This window comes from Schistocerca nitens, chromosome 3 (assembly GCF_023898315.1).
Source record: "Schistocerca nitens isolate TAMUIC-IGC-003100 chromosome 3, iqSchNite1.1, whole genome shotgun sequence".
NCBI classification, from domain to species: Eukaryota; Metazoa; Arthropoda; class Insecta; order Orthoptera; family Acrididae; genus Schistocerca; species Schistocerca nitens.
Genome location: NC_064616.1, coordinates 914139834 through 914161856, shown reverse-complemented (window position 1 = coordinate 914161856; position 22023 = coordinate 914139834). Strand labels below are relative to the sequence as shown.

The window sequence follows — 22023 nt, the reverse complement described above, 5'->3', positions numbered from 1 at the left end:
CGCATGCCCACTATACGCCCTCGCTCAAAGTCCGTCAACTGCACATACGGTTCACGTCCACGCTGTCGCGGCATGGTACCAGTGTTAAAGACTGCGATGGAGCTCCGTATGCCACGGCAAACTGGCTGACACTGACGGCGGCAGTGCACAAATGCTGCGCAGCTAGCGCCATTCGACGGCCAACACCGCGGTTCCTGGTGTGTCCGCTGTGCCGTGCGTGTGATCATTGCTTGTACAGCCCTCTCGCAGTGTCCGGAGCAAGTATGGTGGGTCTGACACACCGGTGTCAATGTGTTCTTTTTTCCATTTCCAGGAGTGTATTAAGGAAACTCACGTGCTAACTAGGGATCTAATGCAAACGAATGACTAATAAACTGAGACCATGAGATCACATTAGTGCTCATATGATGACTGTGTTTATCAGTTACTGAACAGCTGATAAATTAGTTTACAGGAATAAGAGAACTAGTTTCGGATTAAGGAATTGGTAACTGCATTGTTGGTTGAATTGCCTATGCTCATGTATGGAACAAGAGCTTAGTTCAGTATTAAATGTATTCTAGATAAGAATATTTATCTTACTGTCTCCCTAGATGCCATTGATATAAGGCACTCTACCTGCTGGTTTGCTTTCTTCCTTCTTCTGATTTCCATATTTACTGAAAACAAAAAGTTCAAATTGGCAGTTGGATAATTTGAAGCTGAGGATTATGTATCTGGTGGAATAAGATTTCCTTTATATAAATAACTAATAAATAGCTGGCAGGTCGATAGACACTCAAACAAACACAAACACACACACAAAATTCAAACTTTCGCAACAAACTGTTGCCTCCTCAGGAAAGAGGGAAGGAGAGGGAAAGACGAAAGGATGTGGGTTTTAAGGGAGAGGGTAAGGAGTCATTCCAATCCCAGGAGCGGAAAGACTTACCTTAGGGGGGAAAAAGGACGGGTATACACTCGCACACACACACATATCCATCCACACATATACAGACCTGCTTGTGTCTGTATATGTGTGGATGGATATGTGTGTGTGTGCGAGTGTATACCCGTCCTTTTTCCCCCTAAGGTAAGTCTTTCCGCTCCTGGGATTGGAATGACTCCTTACCTTCTCCCTTAAAACCCACATCCTTTCGTCTTTCCCTCTCCTTCCATCTTTCCTGATGAGGCAACAGTTTGTTGCGAAAGCTTGAATTTTGTGTGTGTGTTTGTGTTTGTTTGTGTGTCTATCAACCTGCCAGTACTTTCGTTCGGTAAGTCACATCATCTTTGTTTTTAGATATATTTTTCCCACGTGGAATGTTTCCCTCTATTATATTAACTAATAAATAGGCTATTTTTAGCATCAAAATCACATTTCAAGGTAGAAAATAATAGTGTGAATTGCAAAAATTAGTTTTCTTTGTGTATTGAATGGTATTCAGTGAACTGTGGATGAAGCCCAACCAGTAGGCACTACATGCAATGAGCAAAAATAATAATGCATTGCAAATAGCTAGCTTCTAGCTGAAATCTAGATCTGCCAATAAAATTTAAAAAGGATGACTGATTGCTGAAAATCTATAATTTACAACTCCACTATTGCCAAACATTGTGGGAGGGAGTACCCAAAAGAAACCAAACTTATTTATTGGTGGGAAAAGCTTCTGTAGCACCACATTTTGCCACTAGGAGTGCATAGAGCATACATTCCAGAGTCTGTAAGCTGTGTGCTGTCACTGAAGAAGGTCAGGACTAGTTTTGGCAAAGTTTATAGTGACAACTGTTATGTGTGATTGTCATTTTTGCAGTGGGTGATTTTTGTGAACAGCATGTGGTGGTAAAATTCTGTTGTTTACTCAGAAAAACTGGAACAGAATCTCTGGAAATGTTAAAAACAGCATACAAGGACAGCGGTAATGGGAAAACTCAAGTTTTTGCATGGTTTTCTGATTTCAAAAATGGTGAAATGTCAATTGATGACAAAACTCAGTCTGGTCGTCCTTCCATGGCACAAACACATGAGAATGTTGAAAACGTTCATGCAGTCATCAACGAAGATCAATGATGGACCATTAAAGAAATTGAAGCACTTTTTGGTGTGACTTGGATTTCAGTGTAACAAATTGTGAGAGAGGATTTGGGAATGAAAATGGTGGCTGCCAAATTTGTGCCATGACTGCTGACCACTGGAAAGTTCACCTCACCCCAAGAAAAGAAAGCTCATCAGGTAAAATCAAGCATTAAAACAATGCTGATTTGCTGTTTTTTTTTCAATGTGAGAGGAGTTGTCCATTCAGAGTTTGTTCCACAGGGTCAGAAAGTCAATCAGGCTTTTATCTTTGAAGTTTTAAAAAGAGTGCGCAACAGTGTGCAGTGGAAGAGGCTTGATTTGTATCAGTTAGGTGTCTGGTTTTTACATCATGACAATGCTGCTGCTCACATAGCCCTGTCTGTACAACAATTCTTGACCAAAAATTGTATGACCCATGTTCCTAACCCCCCATGCTAACTTGACATTGCCTCATGTGGCTTTTTTGTTTCCTAGAATGAAAGGAGACATGAAAGGAAAATGTTTTGCTGATGTTACTGAGGTGAAGAAAAAAATGATGGACGTGCTGTCAAGCACCAGAAAAGATGAATTTAAACAATGTTTTGAAGAATAGTTAGACAAGTTTATTAGTGCAAGTGGATAGTACTTTGAAGGGGATTGAAAGTTTGTGCTTAAAATGTGAATAAATAAGTTAAAAAATAAAAATAATATAAAATAAATAAAAAATCAGTTTCTTTTGGGTACTGCCTTGCATTTCCATTGCACATTGAATGAAGAAACATGATTGTAACCACAGCTCCATCGTTTTGGAACTCCATTCTTAAAGAATCCGTGGAAATATGCCTGGCAGATAATCTGATGAATTGTGATAGTGGCTACCAGCTGGAAAATGTGTGGAATCCTATCATCTCCACAGTTTGCTCAAACGGAAGATACAGAGTACACGAACAGCCAGTGGCAAGTAGCAACATGGAAGACAGCTGAGTTCTGCAGTTCCACCACCAAGAACACTGCCACCATGTAGTGTGGCCCATCTGTCAACATGATTTTGACATGTGTGTGGTGCACTGTATCTTTTAAGTGGAGGACATCATTATTAATCTTTGATGGCTCACCTGAGGATGACTGTTAGGACCCTAGTTAAAATATAGTGGAATGTACTGAATGACAACTTTGTTTGAAAATACAAAACACTTTTCTTGTCCTGTGACCATACAAAACAAGGTATATTTTGTTCCCCATACACATTTCATTTAAAACACTGCATTACCCACATGTAATGGCAGACTTAAATTAGTTGAAGGCATTAAATTCCTAAGTTCAAAGACAATGCAAAACCCTCTGGTAAGTCAATTGTTGAAATTTCCTGGCAGTTTAAAACTGTGTGCCGGGCAGAGACTCGAACTCGGGACCTTTGCCTTTTGCGGGCAAGTGCTCTACCAACTGAGCTACCCAAGCACAACTCACGCTCCATCCTCACAGCTTTACTTCTGCCAGTACGTCGTCTCCTACCTTCCAAACTTTACAGAAGCTCTCCTGCGAACCTTGCAGAACTAGCACTCCTGAAAGAAAGGATATTGCAGTGACATGGCTTAGCCACAGCCTAGGGGATGTTTCCAAAATGAGATTTTCACTCTGCAGCGGAGTGTGTGCTGATATGAAACTTTGGCAGTCATTTCAATGTATTGTTATTAGTCAAACCAGTCTTTCATGTACTGGTAAGTACAACCAGTTTATCTGTCTTTATTGTTGTGTGAGACTTTCAGGTTTTAGTTTTACTGTAAATTTTATGTAATTCCATTCAGCAAATAATCATAGTAATGAAATTATAGAAAACCTACCCTCATCTAAATTATTACACATAGGCAAGAGTATTAGTTGAGAGAGTCCTTGCAAGGCACAACTAAAATTGGAATGACATTCAGAATTGCACAACACCATTATAACAGCCTGTCCTATACCTGTATATTACTAAAATTAATTTCTCATGAAAACCTCTCTTCTTTCTTTCTGTGCTACTTACTTCCTGGCTGCTGTCCTTCATGTAGGGCTACCATATATGCTGGAACGTGCAGGACTTGATGTTCAACAAGGTAAAGAGAAGATTGTCTATATTTTCTTCACTGTATCATTGATTAAATCATGTTCCAGTATACTTAATTGTAACAAAAAGAATAGGATGTCATTCCTATTGCTTGTGTAATATCTTCAAGGGTCCATTCTATTTGCCTCTGAATTTTATGTGTCACACATGGTCTGTGACATATGAGTTTAGTTTGTCTCAATAACATCAAACTTAATACTTAATGGAAGGGTGTATGTATTGAAGACGATTAATTTTTTATGTTTTCTTGAGTTTTGAGTATTGTATTTGTGGAATTTATAAACTACTTTCCTTAAAATTAATAATTCCATTTTATGAGTTTCATTTAATGCTACTGTTAATTCATAGAATTTATTTAAAATATTGGGAACAAAAAAATGTGAGACAGTATCACATAGTATGTAAGCAACTGAAAGAAACTGAACTAATATGAAATTATCTTCATCATACGTCACATTACTAACAAATAACAACCAATACATTTGCTTGAAAACTTAACTGCTTCCCCCTCTACCACTCTCATCACCCTGTTACTGACTCTCTCTCTCTCTCTCTCTCTCTCTCTCTCTCTCTCTCTCTCTCTCTCTCACACACACACACACACACACACACACACACACAGAGAGTCTTCTCACAATAACATTAATTTTTAACATTGCATTTAACAGTTTTGCCTTTTATAGCTAATTGAGATGTAAATTTATTAATGTGTTATTATCAATAGGTAACATAGTGATGTTTATGAATGATAAAGAATGTGAAAAATTGTGTGTATTGACTTTTGGATATTAAAATTGAGGGGCTTGGTGCAAGGAGGAGGCAGCTCCACACACTAGTTCCAGAGAAATCCAACAGATGGAGCTGCCTGTACTCTGAGTTTGCATGAAAATGGAGGCAGCTCTAGCTCTGGGAGCTGCCTTGTTCTTCCCCCAAATGATAGCAGGAAGGAGGTTATGTTATGTATTCAGCAGACCAGTTTAAACATTGTGCGTTCTCTGTGAGAGGTATTTTTTATCAGGCTTACTATCTGTTTTGTGACTTCATCATCTTTTGGTTTCACAGTTTCTGTCAATATGAGTCAATCAGAACAGGAAGGACTGTTTAATTGTAACTCTTCAGAAAACTATGAGCCAGGTGAAGATAGGATGTCTACTGATTCAGAAGAAAATTCAAGAAGCAGAGAAATAGTTGTTGGACCACTGAAGAGCAAGAATGGATTGCACAAGGAACAATGTGAATGGATCATAAGAAAACAGTGGAAGGTTGACAGAAAGCAGTACAAGAGCACAAGTGGAAAAAACCTGCCTCACCCGACTGCAGGTAATGATTGCAGTTGCAAACACAAGTGTTTCACTGAATTCAACATTGAGGCAAGGCATCATATTAATTATGATTTTAATGGCCTAACAACTATGTACACCCAAGATGTGTATTTGGCTGGTTGCATAAAAGGTTTACCTGTTAAAATAAATAGGCCAAAAAGTGGAACAGGAAAGGCCAGAGGTTGTCACTTTGACAGTTTTCCTAGGTGAGAATTGCATTACAGTCAACGAGACAATGGTAATAGACAGTACTCGATTGCCGACCTCCCTATCAAAGAAATGCATCTTTTGTAGATGAAGAAGCACTCTGAATCTCCAGTAGAATATGATTTTTACTTTTAGTACTTCAAGATACACTTCAACATCATATGTGGGCACCCAAGATTGGACACGTGTCAAAAGTGTGACAACATACAAAAGGAACTCAGTGCCTCTTCTATCTCAGATAAGAGACATAAGGAGCCCCAGGATGCTATGCTACTTCATCAAAGTTGAGCGGATTCATTTTATCGACAGATTAAAGACACAGTGGCACTTGCACAATGTAATAATGACACCGAGATGTTGTACTTTAACTACCAACAAAACATGCACTTCCCCAAAGTTCCTTCTGGGGGCGCAGTTTATAAATGCCAATTGTGGATCTGTAACTTTGTGATTTCATCTGGTAAGACTGGAATACATCATTTTTATCTCTATGATGAAACCATCAGAAAAAAGACGCCCAATGAGCCAATCAGTTTTACACATCAATACATCAACCACGTTGTAACAGGTGATATCAAAATACTTTACCAATTTTCTGATAACTGTGTCTCACAGAATAAAAATCATTTGTTAGTGCAGTACCTGTTTTACCTTGTGCAAAGTGGCTGCTTTACAAAGATCGTTCATCAATTCCCAGAACCGGGCCACAGCTTTATGCCATGCGACAGAGCATTCAGTAACATAGAAAAGTGTTTGAGGAAGGTAGAAAGAGTTTTTCTTCCAGTTGACTATGCTTGCATTTTCAGAAGAACCAGCCCCAAATTTCATGTCACTGAAGTGAACCAGGGATTTATTTTCAACTTTGTTGACAAGTTGAAGAACTTTTGTTTAAACAACCCTTATGTATCATTATTAAACAAGAAAAGAGGAAAATATTTAATCAGTACAAAATATTCCTCTATGAACAGCCATACATTGGTAAAGGGATTATTCAAGGCAGTGTGACTGTAGGGATGACTGTCTTCAATAATGCACAACTTTGCAACAAAGGACTTGCGAGTCTCGTAAAATGGACCACCTTCGTCAAGCTTATGGTTGTCTCCTCCTGCTTGAAGACCAAAAGTTTAAAGATGTCAAAGAGCTGGTCAGAAAGTATATTGGGCAAAACGAAATGTGGCTTTACAACCAGGCGATGTCAGATGCTTCAAACTATCCAGAGGAGACCGAGGGAAAGCTAGAAGACTGAAGAAGAACTGTACATATTGATGTATTATGCCAATAATATTGTACTTTCTTTATTAATAAATGTTTTTCAAACTGAAATATGGTTAATTATGGAGAAAATCGTTCTGCAAAGAGTTTTTAATTCACTTTGGAGCAAAATGGAGGCAGCTCCAAAATTCAAAACTCCATTGTACGTATCTGAGTGCATGCATTTGTGTGTAGTCTGGTCAGTAGTGTTAGACACCTCATAACCTAACACAAAGCTGACTATTTTTTTGGTTTTGGTGAAAATTAAATTAATTTTTTTTTTTTTTTCCGCAAAATGGGAAAAGTGGAGCTGCGTCCTTCTTGCACCAAACCTTTCAATTTCTAATTCACAACTGAAGAAAGAAGAAATGTGTAAAATGTAGTCACATTTTACCACATTTTTCATCTTTCTGTCTTCTGTCTCTATGTTTTTTGTTTGCATCTGCATCTAATAATATTTGTTTCACTGACACACATTTCAGTTAGAACATTTATATCTTATGTTTTTCAGATGCCCATTATTTTAAGGTTTGGGGTTTTGTATAAGGTTACTGTTTTCTCTAAAAACTTTTTTTGGGTATCATCACACAATTTTTAACATTTTGTTAAATTTGTATAGAAAACTGAAACTCAGGCTCTTCCAATGAATTTTGTCTGAAGACGTACATCAGGACACGATTTCTTACTTTCGTACTTTTAGAGCTGCTGGATGAAATATTCGTGAAATTTGTCTGATATGAAATTATTCTTTTTAGAAGTGTCACATTTGAAACAGTAATTATGTTTCAAAGATAAATATCCAGAAGATCCAAGTCAACTTTCATGGACTGTGTCAGAATTATAACCACTGAGTACCACAATGCAAGTGAACAATCATGTACAGCCCATTGTGCTGAAAAATGTTGTTTGTTACTATTTCTATTTTACTCATCTTCCACTGAAGATTTGTATGATATTGAATTTTTCACATGTTCAATAAAGGAAATTATAAAGTGCTATGTACAAACAATACACAAGTTTCATATTTCATAATGCATAATCACAAAACTAAAAGAAATATTCAGATGAAATTCACTGCAAAATACATGTGTTATTTTGGGCATAATAACAAACAAATATATCGTATGGCCTATATATGGAAAAAATAGAAGTGGATCACATCTCACACAATGCCAAATCCCACCATTCTTTCCATTGCCATAACAACAAAGTGAGTGAAATTTTGGGACTGGTGAACATCAAGGAGGGTTTTTATCTTCTACCTCATTAGGTGAAAATGGCAGCAGGTTGATTCTTATGTGACTAATGTACTTTTAACTCTAAGGCCAAAGTGACTGCAAGGATGAATGTTTTTCTTTTACTGAATCTGATGAAAAATAACTGTTGCCACAGTGCATTGTTAAATAATTTCTGTTTATTTTTTATAGTTGCTTACTGTGATGGATCTTGGACAGAATTAGCCTCATATTATGACTACTGTTATGGGAGCAAAGGGAACTGAAGTTGAATAAAAATTGACAATTGGTTCCATAAGCCTGGTGCATTTTAGAATTTTCTGACTATTCTGCCATGGCAAGATCAATAAAAAGTTCAGTTAAGAAAGCTTCTGCTCTAAACTAAAATTCTTCTTTGGGAGCTACTGGAAAAATATCATGAGCATTGCACCACCTGGCACCAGTAGATGACATGACAGTACTGTGAGCAGGCAGCGAATAATTATTTTTGTAACAAAGACAATAAACATCTTTTAGGTTCCTTGCAATGTGCAGACCAAAACTATCCTCTTGGAATAGAGGTCTGGAAACATGTTGAAAGCTAGCTGTTGCTTTGAACTCTACAACTTTTCTGATCTAAGAATAGTTGTTGATATTACCTGCAATTCAGAGTAGATGGGAACATCCATAATTTGCAGTGATTTTCACTTAGGGTACTGACATGGTATGACACTGATTCTGGGTAATATACTCTAGAGATGGTCTACACTGTGAGACTGTGATTTGTTCTCAGCTTATTCCTGAATTTGTATGTTTATCAACACATTGTGAGTTCTGCAGGCTGCAGTCATATTAACAAAAATAAATCTTTTGCCTCATTTTGAACTATGTAACTTGGTTAATGAGAACATCAATTTCTCATATAGTATTTACTGCTGCATTCATTGGCAAACAACATTCAATACTTCCACGTCATCTCAGGCATATACATAAACATTGCCATTTAGTAGGTGCTTCACAACTGTTCATACACTGTTATTCTATAATCTCAGTAGACAAGATATCATACTCTGTTGTGAATTTTCAGTAAATATAATATCACCTTGAAGCTCCCATACTTGCATAATTTTCAAACATATTTGTGTTTATATTATTCAACAGAATATCTTTTTGTAGCTTGTATACAAGGACTTAGGTCTCTCTTTTGTGATATTCACTGTTGTGCCTTCATCATTGTACTAGTTTTTAAGTAAGAAGGGAGTATATAACTTGCAAGGAACATTGCTGTAGCTACAGTAATATAAATTTTATAAAAAAATCGTCATATTTGTCAGTTTACTAATTACAACACTGATGAATGCCATTATGGAATAAGCTTCAGAGCTTGAGAGGTTCACACCTGAATCTCATAACTTTAATTCACACAATACTTTCAGTAGTTTTCATAAAGCTTGTGCCCTGGAAATATGACTAATAATGGCAAAATTTTATAAATAGCATTGTCCATGGTAGAAGATTAAAGTCTTGCATAAAAAATTAATATTATTTGCATGTACTAGAGGTGGTTTTTGTGTTGCTTTTGTAAACAGAGTCCACAGAAGCAGTTTAGACATGGTGTGCAAATTACTTGCACATGGTATCCATGAGTGATAGATATGCTAGAAGATGCATGAAGCAGTGATGCAAACAACTGTCAGTATTTAGCAGAGGGTTTATTACTCACTGGATGATAATCTGGTAGCATTATCCATAATTTAGACCATTAGGACATCTCAGTGGTTCCACATTAGTTGTCATTGAAGGTTTAAGCTATCTGAATTTTTAACATTTGCCAGCCATGAAGAGCAAGAGGAAGCCTTATCACTATTAGAAATGTTACCTGATATTTAAAATAGATAATTTTTTGATGTCAACTAACTTTTTTTTTTTTTGTCATTAACACACAACCATCACTGCATCCATTTACAGCTGTGTCTACAAAATTGAACAATATCAATTTTTGTATATTATCTTTGATAATTAATTCTTTTAATAAGTGAGCACTGTCTCAGAATTTGAATTACAGTAGAGAAATTTCTAATGGTAAACATACTCAAACACTGGTTTGAATGCTCTGAGAAATTATTATGTCAAAGAGCACTCACATCAGTCACTATTTGGTGTTTATCACTTCCAGTACAACAATTACTTTTTGCTTCCAATCTTTTCTATCCCATTCTAGATTTTCCTGAATTCCTCTAGTCATGTGTTTACACCTCTTTTGGGTCTTAGTACCTATCTTAATGTCAGTCCAAAATTTGTGACTCCAAGTCCTCTACACCAAAATTGTGAAATTTGTTCTCCTGTGTGTGTCACAGATACACAAGATTTCCATTTCTTCCAATGCCAAAATAAACTTATTTATATGTGTGGAACATCACAATCAAACAATACTACACTTCTAAAACTAATAATAATAACTATTATTATTATTATTATTATTATTGGGTTGAGTTATAGATTCATTTGTCATTTTTCATCATTTTAATGTTAAGTTGTGAGATGTTAACTTTTAATGTACATTTTTACTTTTTTATTTTAAATTCAATGCATTAGTATTTGTAAAATGACTCTTTCATATAGTGTTCATTAAAAAATGATGATCATTCGACTTGGGACCTGTGGAATGGTGCATTAGCTTATTTGTTTTAGTTGTAAATATTTGTCATGTATTGTTGTTTTTCTGACATGTTCCACATCCTGGAAGACCTCCTCACTACGGATCAATTGGAATGAAAGTAAATCTAATCTAATCTAATCTCTAGCATCTAAGATACCTCAAATTTTTTTTTTCTTTTCTTAGAAACTCACCTAACTCAGACAATGTCCTTTAAGATTCCCTTATATTTTAACATGTACAGATAAGGTGGTAACTTTTCTATACTCTGATATTTCAGAAATTCAGAGAAACAGAGAATTTTACAAGAATGCTGATGTGCGACCTCCATTTACATATGCATCGTTAATACGACAGGTAAGTCTAACACTTTGTTTTGTGTATGATTCCTGAAGTTTAAAGAAATTTGCTATCACAAAGGTAAACCAACCACTAGCATGAGTTATCAAAAATCCTGAAAATAAAGTGAATAATTTCCATTGAGGTTCAATAAATTGTCACTTACAGAATTTAAAATATCTTCAATAATGTCTGATGTTACTATTTTCTTATTTCAGTCCATCATTGAGTCACCAGACAAACAACTTACGTTAAATGAGATCTACAATTGGTTTCAGAATACTTTCTGCTACTTTCGTCGTAATGCAGCAACGTGGAAGGTAAAGTAACACATTTTTACTATAACATTAAGCACTCAAAAAACAGCAACTGTGTGTGTATTTGCTCTGTTCCTCTTTCTGATAGTTCATCACTTTTGTTGCAGGTTAAATGAATATAACATTTGTTCAAATATTGGTAACGATATGTTAATAATCATGTAATTGCAATTACTGAAAATATTAACTATGTAGTATTAATACCTTATCCCAGTAGCGTTGCTGTATGTGATGTGATGTGATGTGAGAGTGTGTGTGTGTGTGTGTGTGTGTGTGAGAGAGAGAGAGAGAGAGAGAGAGAGAGAGAGAGAGAGAGAGTTATGTCTTGTCCCTTTTCTTCATTGCTATCTTTCTTCCATCCATTTGTAGGAGCTTTTTCATGTGTAGAAAACTAGTAGAACAAAAAACACAGTCTGATTTTGTGTGTGAAGTAGAATCATCAATAGTACTTACCACAGCCTCTTACCTATGCTTCTTTTTTTCTTTCCTTCATTAATCGTCCATTACACCATATACATGGCAGCATAGGATTCGCCAAATGTCTTATGTAATTCCAATCAGCGCATTAAGTAAGTGAAGTTGTACTATATTAAGAAAAGAGAGTGTAAAAGCCTATACACGTGTGCTAAAAAATATGATTAATGGTGGTATGAAGTATACAATTACATATGTAACTAAATTATTACAGTGGTGCGCACATGCACACACACACACACACACACACACACACACACACACACACACACACACACAGAGAGAGAGAGAGAGAGAGAGAGAGAGAGAGAGAGAGAGAGAGAGAGAGCAGATCACTGTGTCACTGATATACTGTACTTTTCATCATATTAACATTCCCAAAAGCCAATAGCCTGTAATAAAAATTTAACCAGTATAAATCTACCGTGAAGGAGGTTTTGTACTGAAGAAACTAAGAAATAAGATTAATGTATTTATTTATTTGTTTATTTCTTCCTTAGTTCATCAATCTGTCGTTGATGATCTCACAAGCATTTAATCTGTATAAATTCATTTTTTCTTTTTTTTTTTTTCATCTGAAAATGTGGGAGTCTTCTAAAGGAACCAATATGCAGGTGGTAGTGTCACAAAATAGATGAATGTAATATTAAATTACATTAAATTATACATACCTCCATATTACACCATATAGCAGATGTAGAAATTAAAAAATAAGTGGAAACCTTTGAAAAGAACTATGTCTGTTACATTGCTATGTATATAATTATTAAAGCTTAGATTACATTTCATCACACACAGATTTTATAGTTCTGTGAGGGTTTCTCATTGTGCCCAAGAAACTCCTCCAGACTGTAAAATAGCCTTGCCAGAAGAAATTGCATCAGGGGCTCCATAAATGTGGACTTTTTGTCAAAAATTTCTGGAGGGACAGCACTGTAAACTTTTGTGCTGTTGTACTCCACACCATTCTGCACCATCGGCAGAGTTTTACAATCACTGTGAAAGTCTTTGTGCATGTTTGTGTTGTATTCGTGGTATTCACTATTTCTTTTGTGCAACTCAGTATTTTTATTAATGAGACATATAACCAAAAATTATATTGAGAAACAGTGGTAAGAATTATGAGTTACTGGGAAGTGTTTCAACAACTACTGTACATCTACAGTCAACACCACTCATTATTCTCATAACATGCTCTTGGGCAAAGAATATTTTATTTGCTAATTATTGGTTTACTGAAAGTATAATTCCATATGATATTAGACAATAAAAGTATTCATAGTAGGCTGCTTTCATAAGATGTGCAATATTTTTCTCTAGCAAACAGTAATAATCAACCTGCCGTGTGACAATAAGTGTCACTTCCATGGTTTAAACAAAATACAGGATTTTGTCAAGAAATGCTATTTCGTCCTGGAACATCTGTACAAAGAAGCATGAAGATATCTTAATTTGATAATTTTATGTACTGCTCTTCTGTGATGGTTTATCCAAAAACAAGCAGAAGGTGTCACTCTTTCAGGTCCAATGTGTACTGAAAAAGCTAAATTTTTTCATGAAGCAACCAGATTCAAACAGTGTCACTGGATTTGCAAACATACCGTGTAAGGCGAGTGGCCTAGTTGAAATGTTGCAACAGCTGTTTCCTTCCAAACAGAGTTCCAGAAATTTGTAGAAGAAGAAAATTTCACACCAGACCAGATTTTAGAATGTAGATGAAAGTGGTCTGTATTGGAAACCTCTACCAACCAGAACCCTTGCTTTTAAGAGCAAAGTTCATACTCATGGATATAAGTCATCTAAAGAATGCGTTACAATTTTATGAATCGCTGATGCTTCTGGGAACGAGAAAGTGAAACTACTAGTGATTGGAAAATAAATAAAAAAGAAAAGAAAAATAAATAAAAAAGAAAACAGTATTCAAGGATATCTCAGCTAAGGGTCTCTCTGTGCATTATTACAACCATAAAGAGCATAGATGAATAGTGAAATTTTCAAAAACTGGTTCCACACACATTTTGTATCACAAGTTTGGTGCTTTCTAGAAGAGAAAGGGTTGCCACAGGAGGCTGTTCTATTGTTTGATAATGCCCCTTCATGTCCAAATCAGAGGATTCTCGTATCTGATGATGGGCCCACATAATTAAGTTTTTCCCTCTTAACATGACAGTGATTATACAGCCAGTGGACCAAGGCAAAACTGCATTGGTATTATGGTGCTACCGAGCTGGTCTTTTGAGAATGCTAGTTGATTAGAATGATTAGATAGTGTTCTGGAAGAAGTTGACAATTCTAGATGCCATATATGGGGTTTCTGAGGCCTGGTAGGAAGCCAAGCCACATTCATTAGTTTGATAATGGAGGAAAATTCTTCCAGATCTAGAAGAAAGTGATTTTCAAGCTATCAGTGATGAAGAAATGTGCAAATAACATATCTGGCAATTAGTGTAAATGCTTTTGAAGATGTCAGTGAAGTAAACTTGAATGAGTGGCTGAAGATTACTGTATGTGAACCTGGCTTCCAGTATACGAGTGATGCTGAAATTGTGACCGCTGCTTGATAACAAAAGGAAGAGGAAGACAGTGAATATGAAAGTGGGGATGAAGACAGTGATGTTGTCAGTAGTTGTACAACATTATTTGGCCCAGAGGGGGTTTCCCTACAGTGACATTATTCCTGTAAGAAAAATTTGAAATGCTGAGTGAAAAAATGTCAACTCCTCTCAGAAGCAGACTCACATCACAGACTAATTTAAGAAATAAACAGGCCTACAATGCCTAGTCACAAAACTTGGATAAACATAGTATGGTTTTATGTTTCCTGTCTTTGAGGTATGACTGTAGCCACCTACTTGATAACCACTTATTCCAAAAAGATTAGCTTTCTGTAATAGTATTTGATTGTTCACAATGTCAAAGACTTTTGATAAATCACAAAATAGTCTTGTTGTCACTATTTTGTCATTTAGAGGCTCCAGGCTTTTATTTTTATAAGCATAGATTGCTTGGTCAGTTCACAGATACTTTCAGAAACTAAATTGTCTTTTCTGAGAATATTAAATCAATTTAGATGTTTCAAAATTCTTGTACACATGAGCTTTTCTAATATCTCCAAAAAAACACCCAGAAGAGATACTAGTCTACAATTTGTAACTTTTGTTCAATGTAAGATTTCCAAAAATGTTCCAAAAAGCCACACAAAGAATATAATTAATTCTAAATTACCCATAAAAAGCCTAATTGGCTGCTTCTCCTCCATTACAGCTTTCCTTACTATATAAAAAATCATAGCAGAAATAATTGTTAGAGACAGAAAGAGATTTCTATGTGTGGTGATAATTTATTTTGAGGTTTCTTTTCTTCTCTATTCTTTTGTTTTCTTTCCCTCCCCAGCATTATAAAATTTAGTTCCCAGACAAAAGTTTAGTTGCTGCCAAAGAAAGATGTACTAAACCACAGAGGGAATTCATCATTTCCCAAAAATGCAGCAGCAAGTTATTTTGTGTCGCAACATCAAAGGAAAGCTAGTGTTAAACATTTTTTGTAAATTGACATTTGACTTGGAAAATGAGGAAATTTATCATTGCAAGTACAAAAAAATAGTGTGATGCCAGTAAAGCTAAACCCAAACACTATATAGCTGTTAATAAAAAACTGTCAGGAAACATCATATATCTGGTCTTATAAAGGAAAAAATAGTAGTAGTGCAGAATAAACTCACATTACACAGAATTCTTATTATTTGCCATCAACCACACAGTTCAACATTTTCATCACATTATGTAACTATGCAGTGTGGCCAAATACTAATTATTTTAATTATGTATAACATGCATAAGCTCATCTCCGATAGAACTGATAAGATAAAAATACTCTGATTCACAATGGAGCTGTAATGAATATTAGCATTATAGCAATATGCTAAAGAAAATTGTTTGCAAATGGAACATCATAGTTGTAAAACATATTTTCAATTCTCACTGTAGTGGTGAAAACATTTTTCTTTTCCAGAAGTGACTATAGTCATTAAAGAACAATAGCATAGCCTGTTTAGCTAGTTTAGCTTTGAATAATTTTGTGTTTCCTATTTGCACCCCCTACTAGTTCTTGAGTTCTGTAAACATAAAAATTGCACCAATAAAAAAAATATATATGTGAATAGTACTTCAACAATCACATACAGCACCTTATGAAAGTACACAGTGTACAATTCTGCAAGGACAGATGTATTTAGAAAATATTTGCCAAGTACCTGAAGAGACTATAAGAGAACCAAGGTACCAGTACGGACCACCAGAATAGATTTAATGTGTAAGGAAAGGGAGAGGAGTTGTAGAGATGCCCACAGGGAAAGTAAGACAATTGCGGTGGAACAAAAATACCACAATTGCCGAAAACTCTCTAACAACACCAAATGGTGTTTTGTTAAAAAGTTATTGGAATTATTCATTCAGTTCCGGTGACTAATATTTTTTCTCCTAGCAGTTCAAATTGCACGTCTCCAGACTATTCACATTGCTTGAGTAATTATTGTTTGTAAAGAAAACTCATCCACTGAGTTGTATGGCTTCTTCTGCACTATTCGTACTGAAATCACAGTGCATTATCTTAATTTATCATACAAGATAGAACTTCATTGTCAAGACAGTAATATTTACTTTAGAACATTATTTGCCCCATAAATTGGCTTTGAATTATTTATAACTCATACATTTGTATAATACTATCACACACCGAGCAAGGTGGCGCAGTGGTTAGCACACTGGACTCGCATTCGGGAGGACGACGGTTCAATCCCGTCTCCAGCCATCCTGATTTAGGTTTTCCGTGATTTCCCTAAATCGCTTCAGGTAAATGCCGGGATGGTTCCTTTGAAAGGGCACGGCCGATTTCCTTCCCAATCCTTCCCTAACCCGAGCATGAGCTCCGTCTCTAATGACCTCGTTGTCGACGGGACGTTAAACACTAACCACCACCAATACTATCACAACAGACATTGTTCAAAATTTTATGAAAATTAATATACATATGTACTATAGCATTAATTTTGGATATGAGTACTCTGTTTTGATAACTGCTAGGAGTATCTCCTTGTGATTGTGACACTATACTGCCTATTGGTAGTGGTGATAAATAGCCCAACATTCTTGATATAAGGAATACTCTCTCAGTTCTTTTGCAAAGTAAACAGAAGGAAGAGAAATTTAATGGAATAACAAAATTGGAAAAAACCACAATGTTGCAATCTTAGTGGCCCATGCAGAATATTTTTATCAACTGCTTTTGCATAGGAGTCATCATTAATTGTAATTATGCAAACTTAACCAGGTAAAAGTATAATGCTAACAATGGGTAATCAAGATTCTTTTCATGGGATACTAAAGTGATGAAAGAGATAAATCATCATATCCATTAATTTGTAGTCAATTTAGTATGTATTTCGTGTCTTTAGCTTAATTTATTTTGTAGAATCAGACAAGACATGCACACAAGTTACTTTAAACATAAACTGAGAATACTAATTCAAGAATCCATTTTTCATTTACAGCCAAAATATACAGAACAATGCTCTTTACTCATTTCTACATTTCTTTAGTTGTTATAACTTCATGATCCTCTACAAAATGGAAAATATTAGTTGAAGAAGGGTTTTTAGTATCTGGTTGGTTGGTTGGTTGTGGGGAAGGAGACCAGACAGCGTGGTCATCGGTCTCATCGGATTAGGGAAGGATGGGGAAGGAAGTCGGCCGTGCCCTTTCAGAGGAACCATCCCGGCATTTGCCTGGAGTGATTTAGGGAAATCACGGAAAACCTAAATCAGGATGGCCGGACGCGGGATTGAACCGTCGTCCTCCCGAATGCGAGTCCAGTGTCTAACCACTGCGCCACCTCGCTCGGTTTTAGTATCTGGTATTCAGTGTCTGTGAAATATATTCTTCTGACTAAATGATAGTGTCCCAAGCAGTACATAATTTTTATGATTATTTTTCAATGCTTCGTCAATCAGTTTTCAAAATCTGCATGCCCTAAAAGTGTCAAAGAACACTTGATATGAAGGTATGTAATGCTATACCTATTTCCCATCGAATTACATTTCTTCCTAGGCTGTAGTAATTCCACTAATGAAATAAGTACTCTGAATTCGCTGATGACTTGCTGAGTGTTATGCACTCATATCTATTCTCTTTATCCCATTCTTTCAAGGAAAGCATAGTATGTTACTGCAGCCTGATAAAATTTTGTGATTACTTTTAAACACACATAGCAATACTGATGCATTCATTATTACCATATACTTTGTATTTTATACCTCTAGAAAGGTTTGTAACACTTTGAATGATGGTTAGAATCACAATAACTTTACTTTCATACTTAACTGATATAAACTGATTACAATAAACTGTAATTAATAATTTTCCATAAATTTTGTTGATGGTCATGTCATTTATTTGTTTTAAAATTGAGATGTGTACATATCTCAAAGGAATAGTAATTATTATTTTTCATTGTGGTATTTGCAACCAGACAACAAGGAGGTCACATATCTTCATTTTAAAAGTAATCAAGTTTTTCTGTAACTATTGCACCATGTACTTATCAATAGTACAGGTGGTAGTCATTGAAGATTTTCATTCCTTCATGACATGACACAGAAACAAAGCCAGCAGAATGTGAATGTGCCCTATTAGGATGCTTATGTTTCTGAACTAAAATGCTAATGTGAATTTGCTATGGTATACCTGAATGAATTTAGCTAAAGTGAAAGGAAAATTTCAGTGTAAATTCTGATACATAAATGAATATACTGCAGCTGTCATGATAAACATTATAATACATTCCTTATTTTTCCCATATAACACACATTGGTCTTTTGCATCTTCTGCTTTGTTTACATGATTTTTATGCACACATTTTCTTCTATAAAATAAGAATAAACTTTTTCATACATAATATGATATGCATACAATGTAAAAGAACATTTTGACTGACAGATTAATTGCTGGTTAATTCTAACACAAAACTTTCATCCTTGCATGTCAGCACTTTAACTTTTCTGAGCTTGAGTTATGTAATTCTTTTAATAACTTTAGACAAAGAATTTCACTGTTTTATCCTGTTATAAATTTGTTACATTCCTGTGTCGTATAATGGTATCCAATGTGTTCAATGAGCAGTTAGTTATTGGACAGAAACTTTCAAATCTGTTTGGCATCTATTTTTCAATATACCATTTATATGTATTCTTGCCTTTTTGGGTATAATCTATGTAGCACAATTTGTAATTATAGTGTTAACAATTTTTTATGTAAATTTGCAATGAACATCTGAAATTCATTTTTCTTGTCATGAAATATGCCTCTCTATTAATGATTCATTGGATAATGTTTTTTTACCTCTGACAGGTATATTCTTATTGATAAATTAGCTTTCAGAAGTTCCAGTTGTATGGCTGTAGTCTGAATTTGATGTAACATAATTGTAGACACATTAATTTGAATCAATATATTTCTTTTATGTCTAAAATTTCCTGTAATGTCAGGTTACACATTGATCACAGTACTCTTTTGTTCCTGTTCACAGCAATCACAAGTGTTAAAGGGATATCTGTATCCATAGGGCCATCTTTACGTATACTGCAGGTGAACTGCTGTTGGCTTGTTTGTATCTATTTCATTCCAGATTTTAGCAGCTCACTTCTTTAAAGGACACTAATATCAAATTATGATTAGCACTAATTTTGTCACACTAATAATTATGGGAATTGTTTGTAGATGTGTAGTTTCTTTGCAAAAACGCACTGCTCATTCCCATACAACTGTTGTTGTTATCTGATACTCCAAACTAAGCATTTAGGTAACTGCACTCAGTTGTCTGTATACTGACAAAGTCCAAATCTGTTAAATGCAGATATTAGATTTAAGTTGAATTTATAGCCATGCCAGCTATTCACGTAAATTGTAGGAGTGGCTAATGACATATTCTTTTACTTAGTTTTTGAATGTCTGGGGATTTTCAATTTCTTGCCTTGAGTCTACTGGCATCGCATTTTAGTCTTTAACACCAGGATATAAACTTCCATTCTGAAGCCTAGACAGTGGTGCATGGTCAACATGGATATTATTTTTACTTCTTATCTTGTACTCGTGAATGCCATAGTTCATTCTAAATTCAGTCTTCTTGTTACCCTCAAATATTGATGAGTATATATACGGAGGAAGTCAGGAGGAGAGGTAAATGCTTTGAGGCATGATGGTGTTAGTAATTCTGAACAAGAAACTTTTGTATGTTTTTTTTAATAACTCAAAACCTGCACCCTCCAGCAAAAATGTTTTGCAGTACTAAATTAAATGACATTAAATTTCAGACAAAAAAGGTCCTATTAATCTTTTTATGTAGGACTAATAGCTTGCATGAAGAGAGTGTGAGAATATTGAAAATCTTGCACAACATGTGTGTACTGTAGCTTAGGTATTTTGTGTAGGCCATTTGGAGAGTGATTTCCCTAAATCGTTTCAGGCAAATGCCGAGATGGTTCCTTTGAAAGGGCACGGCCGATTTCCTTCCCAATCCTTCCCTAACCCGAGCTTGCGCTCCGTCTCTAATGACCTCGTTGTCGACGGGACGTTAAACACTAACCACCACCACCACCATTTGGAGATAGTTTTCTGACTTGATGGACTCCAAGTGTCTTGTGTCAAACTGTTCATCTCAACTTGCTCTGCACTAATGTGGTACATTGTAAACAGTGACATTGTTTGAATAATACAGAAAATGAACAACAATGTACATTAAGTGTATTCATTTGGAATAGTGCATGTGTTCCTGTGAAGTGCTTTGTTCAGAGTTGCTAATACTATCATTTCTCAAAACATGTTCTTGTCCTCCTGACTCACCCTGTATGAGCACGTAATTGGAAGAACCCTAAGTATTTGAAATGGCTTCTGCAAGATGTTCAGTTACCAACTTTACACAATATTCTTAATGGAGCTCCCCTTGCCCTCACTGCAAGTGGACCCCTCTCACCATGAGTTGTGAGTGGTAACGTGCCTCTCTTTTATAATCTTCCACAAATTATCCTTCTATAACCTGTGAGCCACGGATTATGAGTTCTGAAAGCTATAATAATTATTTTATACATTAAGATGTATCAGTTGTTAGTAATTAGAAGATATATAATGGCCAGCTAATTTTGAGATACATACAGCACAGTGTAGATATGCGAGCCATGATTTAGAAAGTCAGGTTACTCCATTCTTTGTTTATCTTTTCAGCAAAGTTGCTTCCTGAATCCTCAGTGATTTTTCCTTGCTCAGATAAAATTTGGCTACTTATAATAATAACATATTTTGCAAAAAAATTTTGAATTTCATTTGCAGCTACTTGCTGCAATGGTTTCAGCGGAATTGGAAGAACAAAAATAGGCTGATAGTTTCGTACATATCCTTTGGCTCTTTCTTGAACAGAGATTTAAGTTCTGCATATTTCAACATAGTATGAAAGCATCCGTATTCAGAATGTTGCTTGATTATTGTATGGAAAATACATCAGCCAACATGAAAAATGTTTGGTTTCATACTGTAATTACAAATGAAATGCATGCCTGTAATCTGTGAGTTGTTCTGTTGACCCAAGTGGTCAACTATCAGTGCCAGCTTATAACATGATTTTGCCCCCTTTATTAGTGCTGATCATGTAATAAGGTAACAATAAGATAAATGATCTTATATCTATAATTCTAAGCATAGGAAACTTCACTGCACTAGATGGAGGTATGCTGAAGTTCATCAACAGTTAATTCACCATTCCTGATCAACTTTTCACCAAGCACATACATTACCTATACAAGCTACTAAAAGTACTGGACAGTATAAACACTTCTCTGACTCTGGGACAAGGTGAAGGTGTTCTGACCTGTTCCCAGCTTAGCTCTCTGGCAGTTGTTTAAATACCAAAAATGGTGAATTCTAATTCATTTGGAATTCTGCATACATAAAAATTCAGGACTGAGCCCTTAATGTCCTGTTAGGGTACCAGTTCTTATGTCTCAGGTGGCAGTTGGAAGGGGTTACTTGGTGTCTAACCAGGCTTGGTGATTTCCATCCA

The 22023-nt window shown here is 35.6% G+C and overlaps 1 protein-coding gene across 1 annotated transcript in view; it reads left to right on the top strand.

Annotated features, from left to right (window-relative positions):
- The window catches only part of LOC126249483 (forkhead box protein P1), a 777252-nt gene that overhangs the window by 642430 nt on the left and 112799 nt on the right, over positions 1-22023 (top strand). The window contains exons 11-13 of the mRNA XM_049951136.1: positions 4084-4128; positions 11070-11146; positions 11347-11448. Of these exons, the coding sequence (XP_049807093.1) occupies positions 4084-4128; positions 11070-11146; positions 11347-11448 (224 nt within the window). The remainder of the gene's footprint in view (positions 1-4083; positions 4129-11069; positions 11147-11346; positions 11449-22023) is intronic.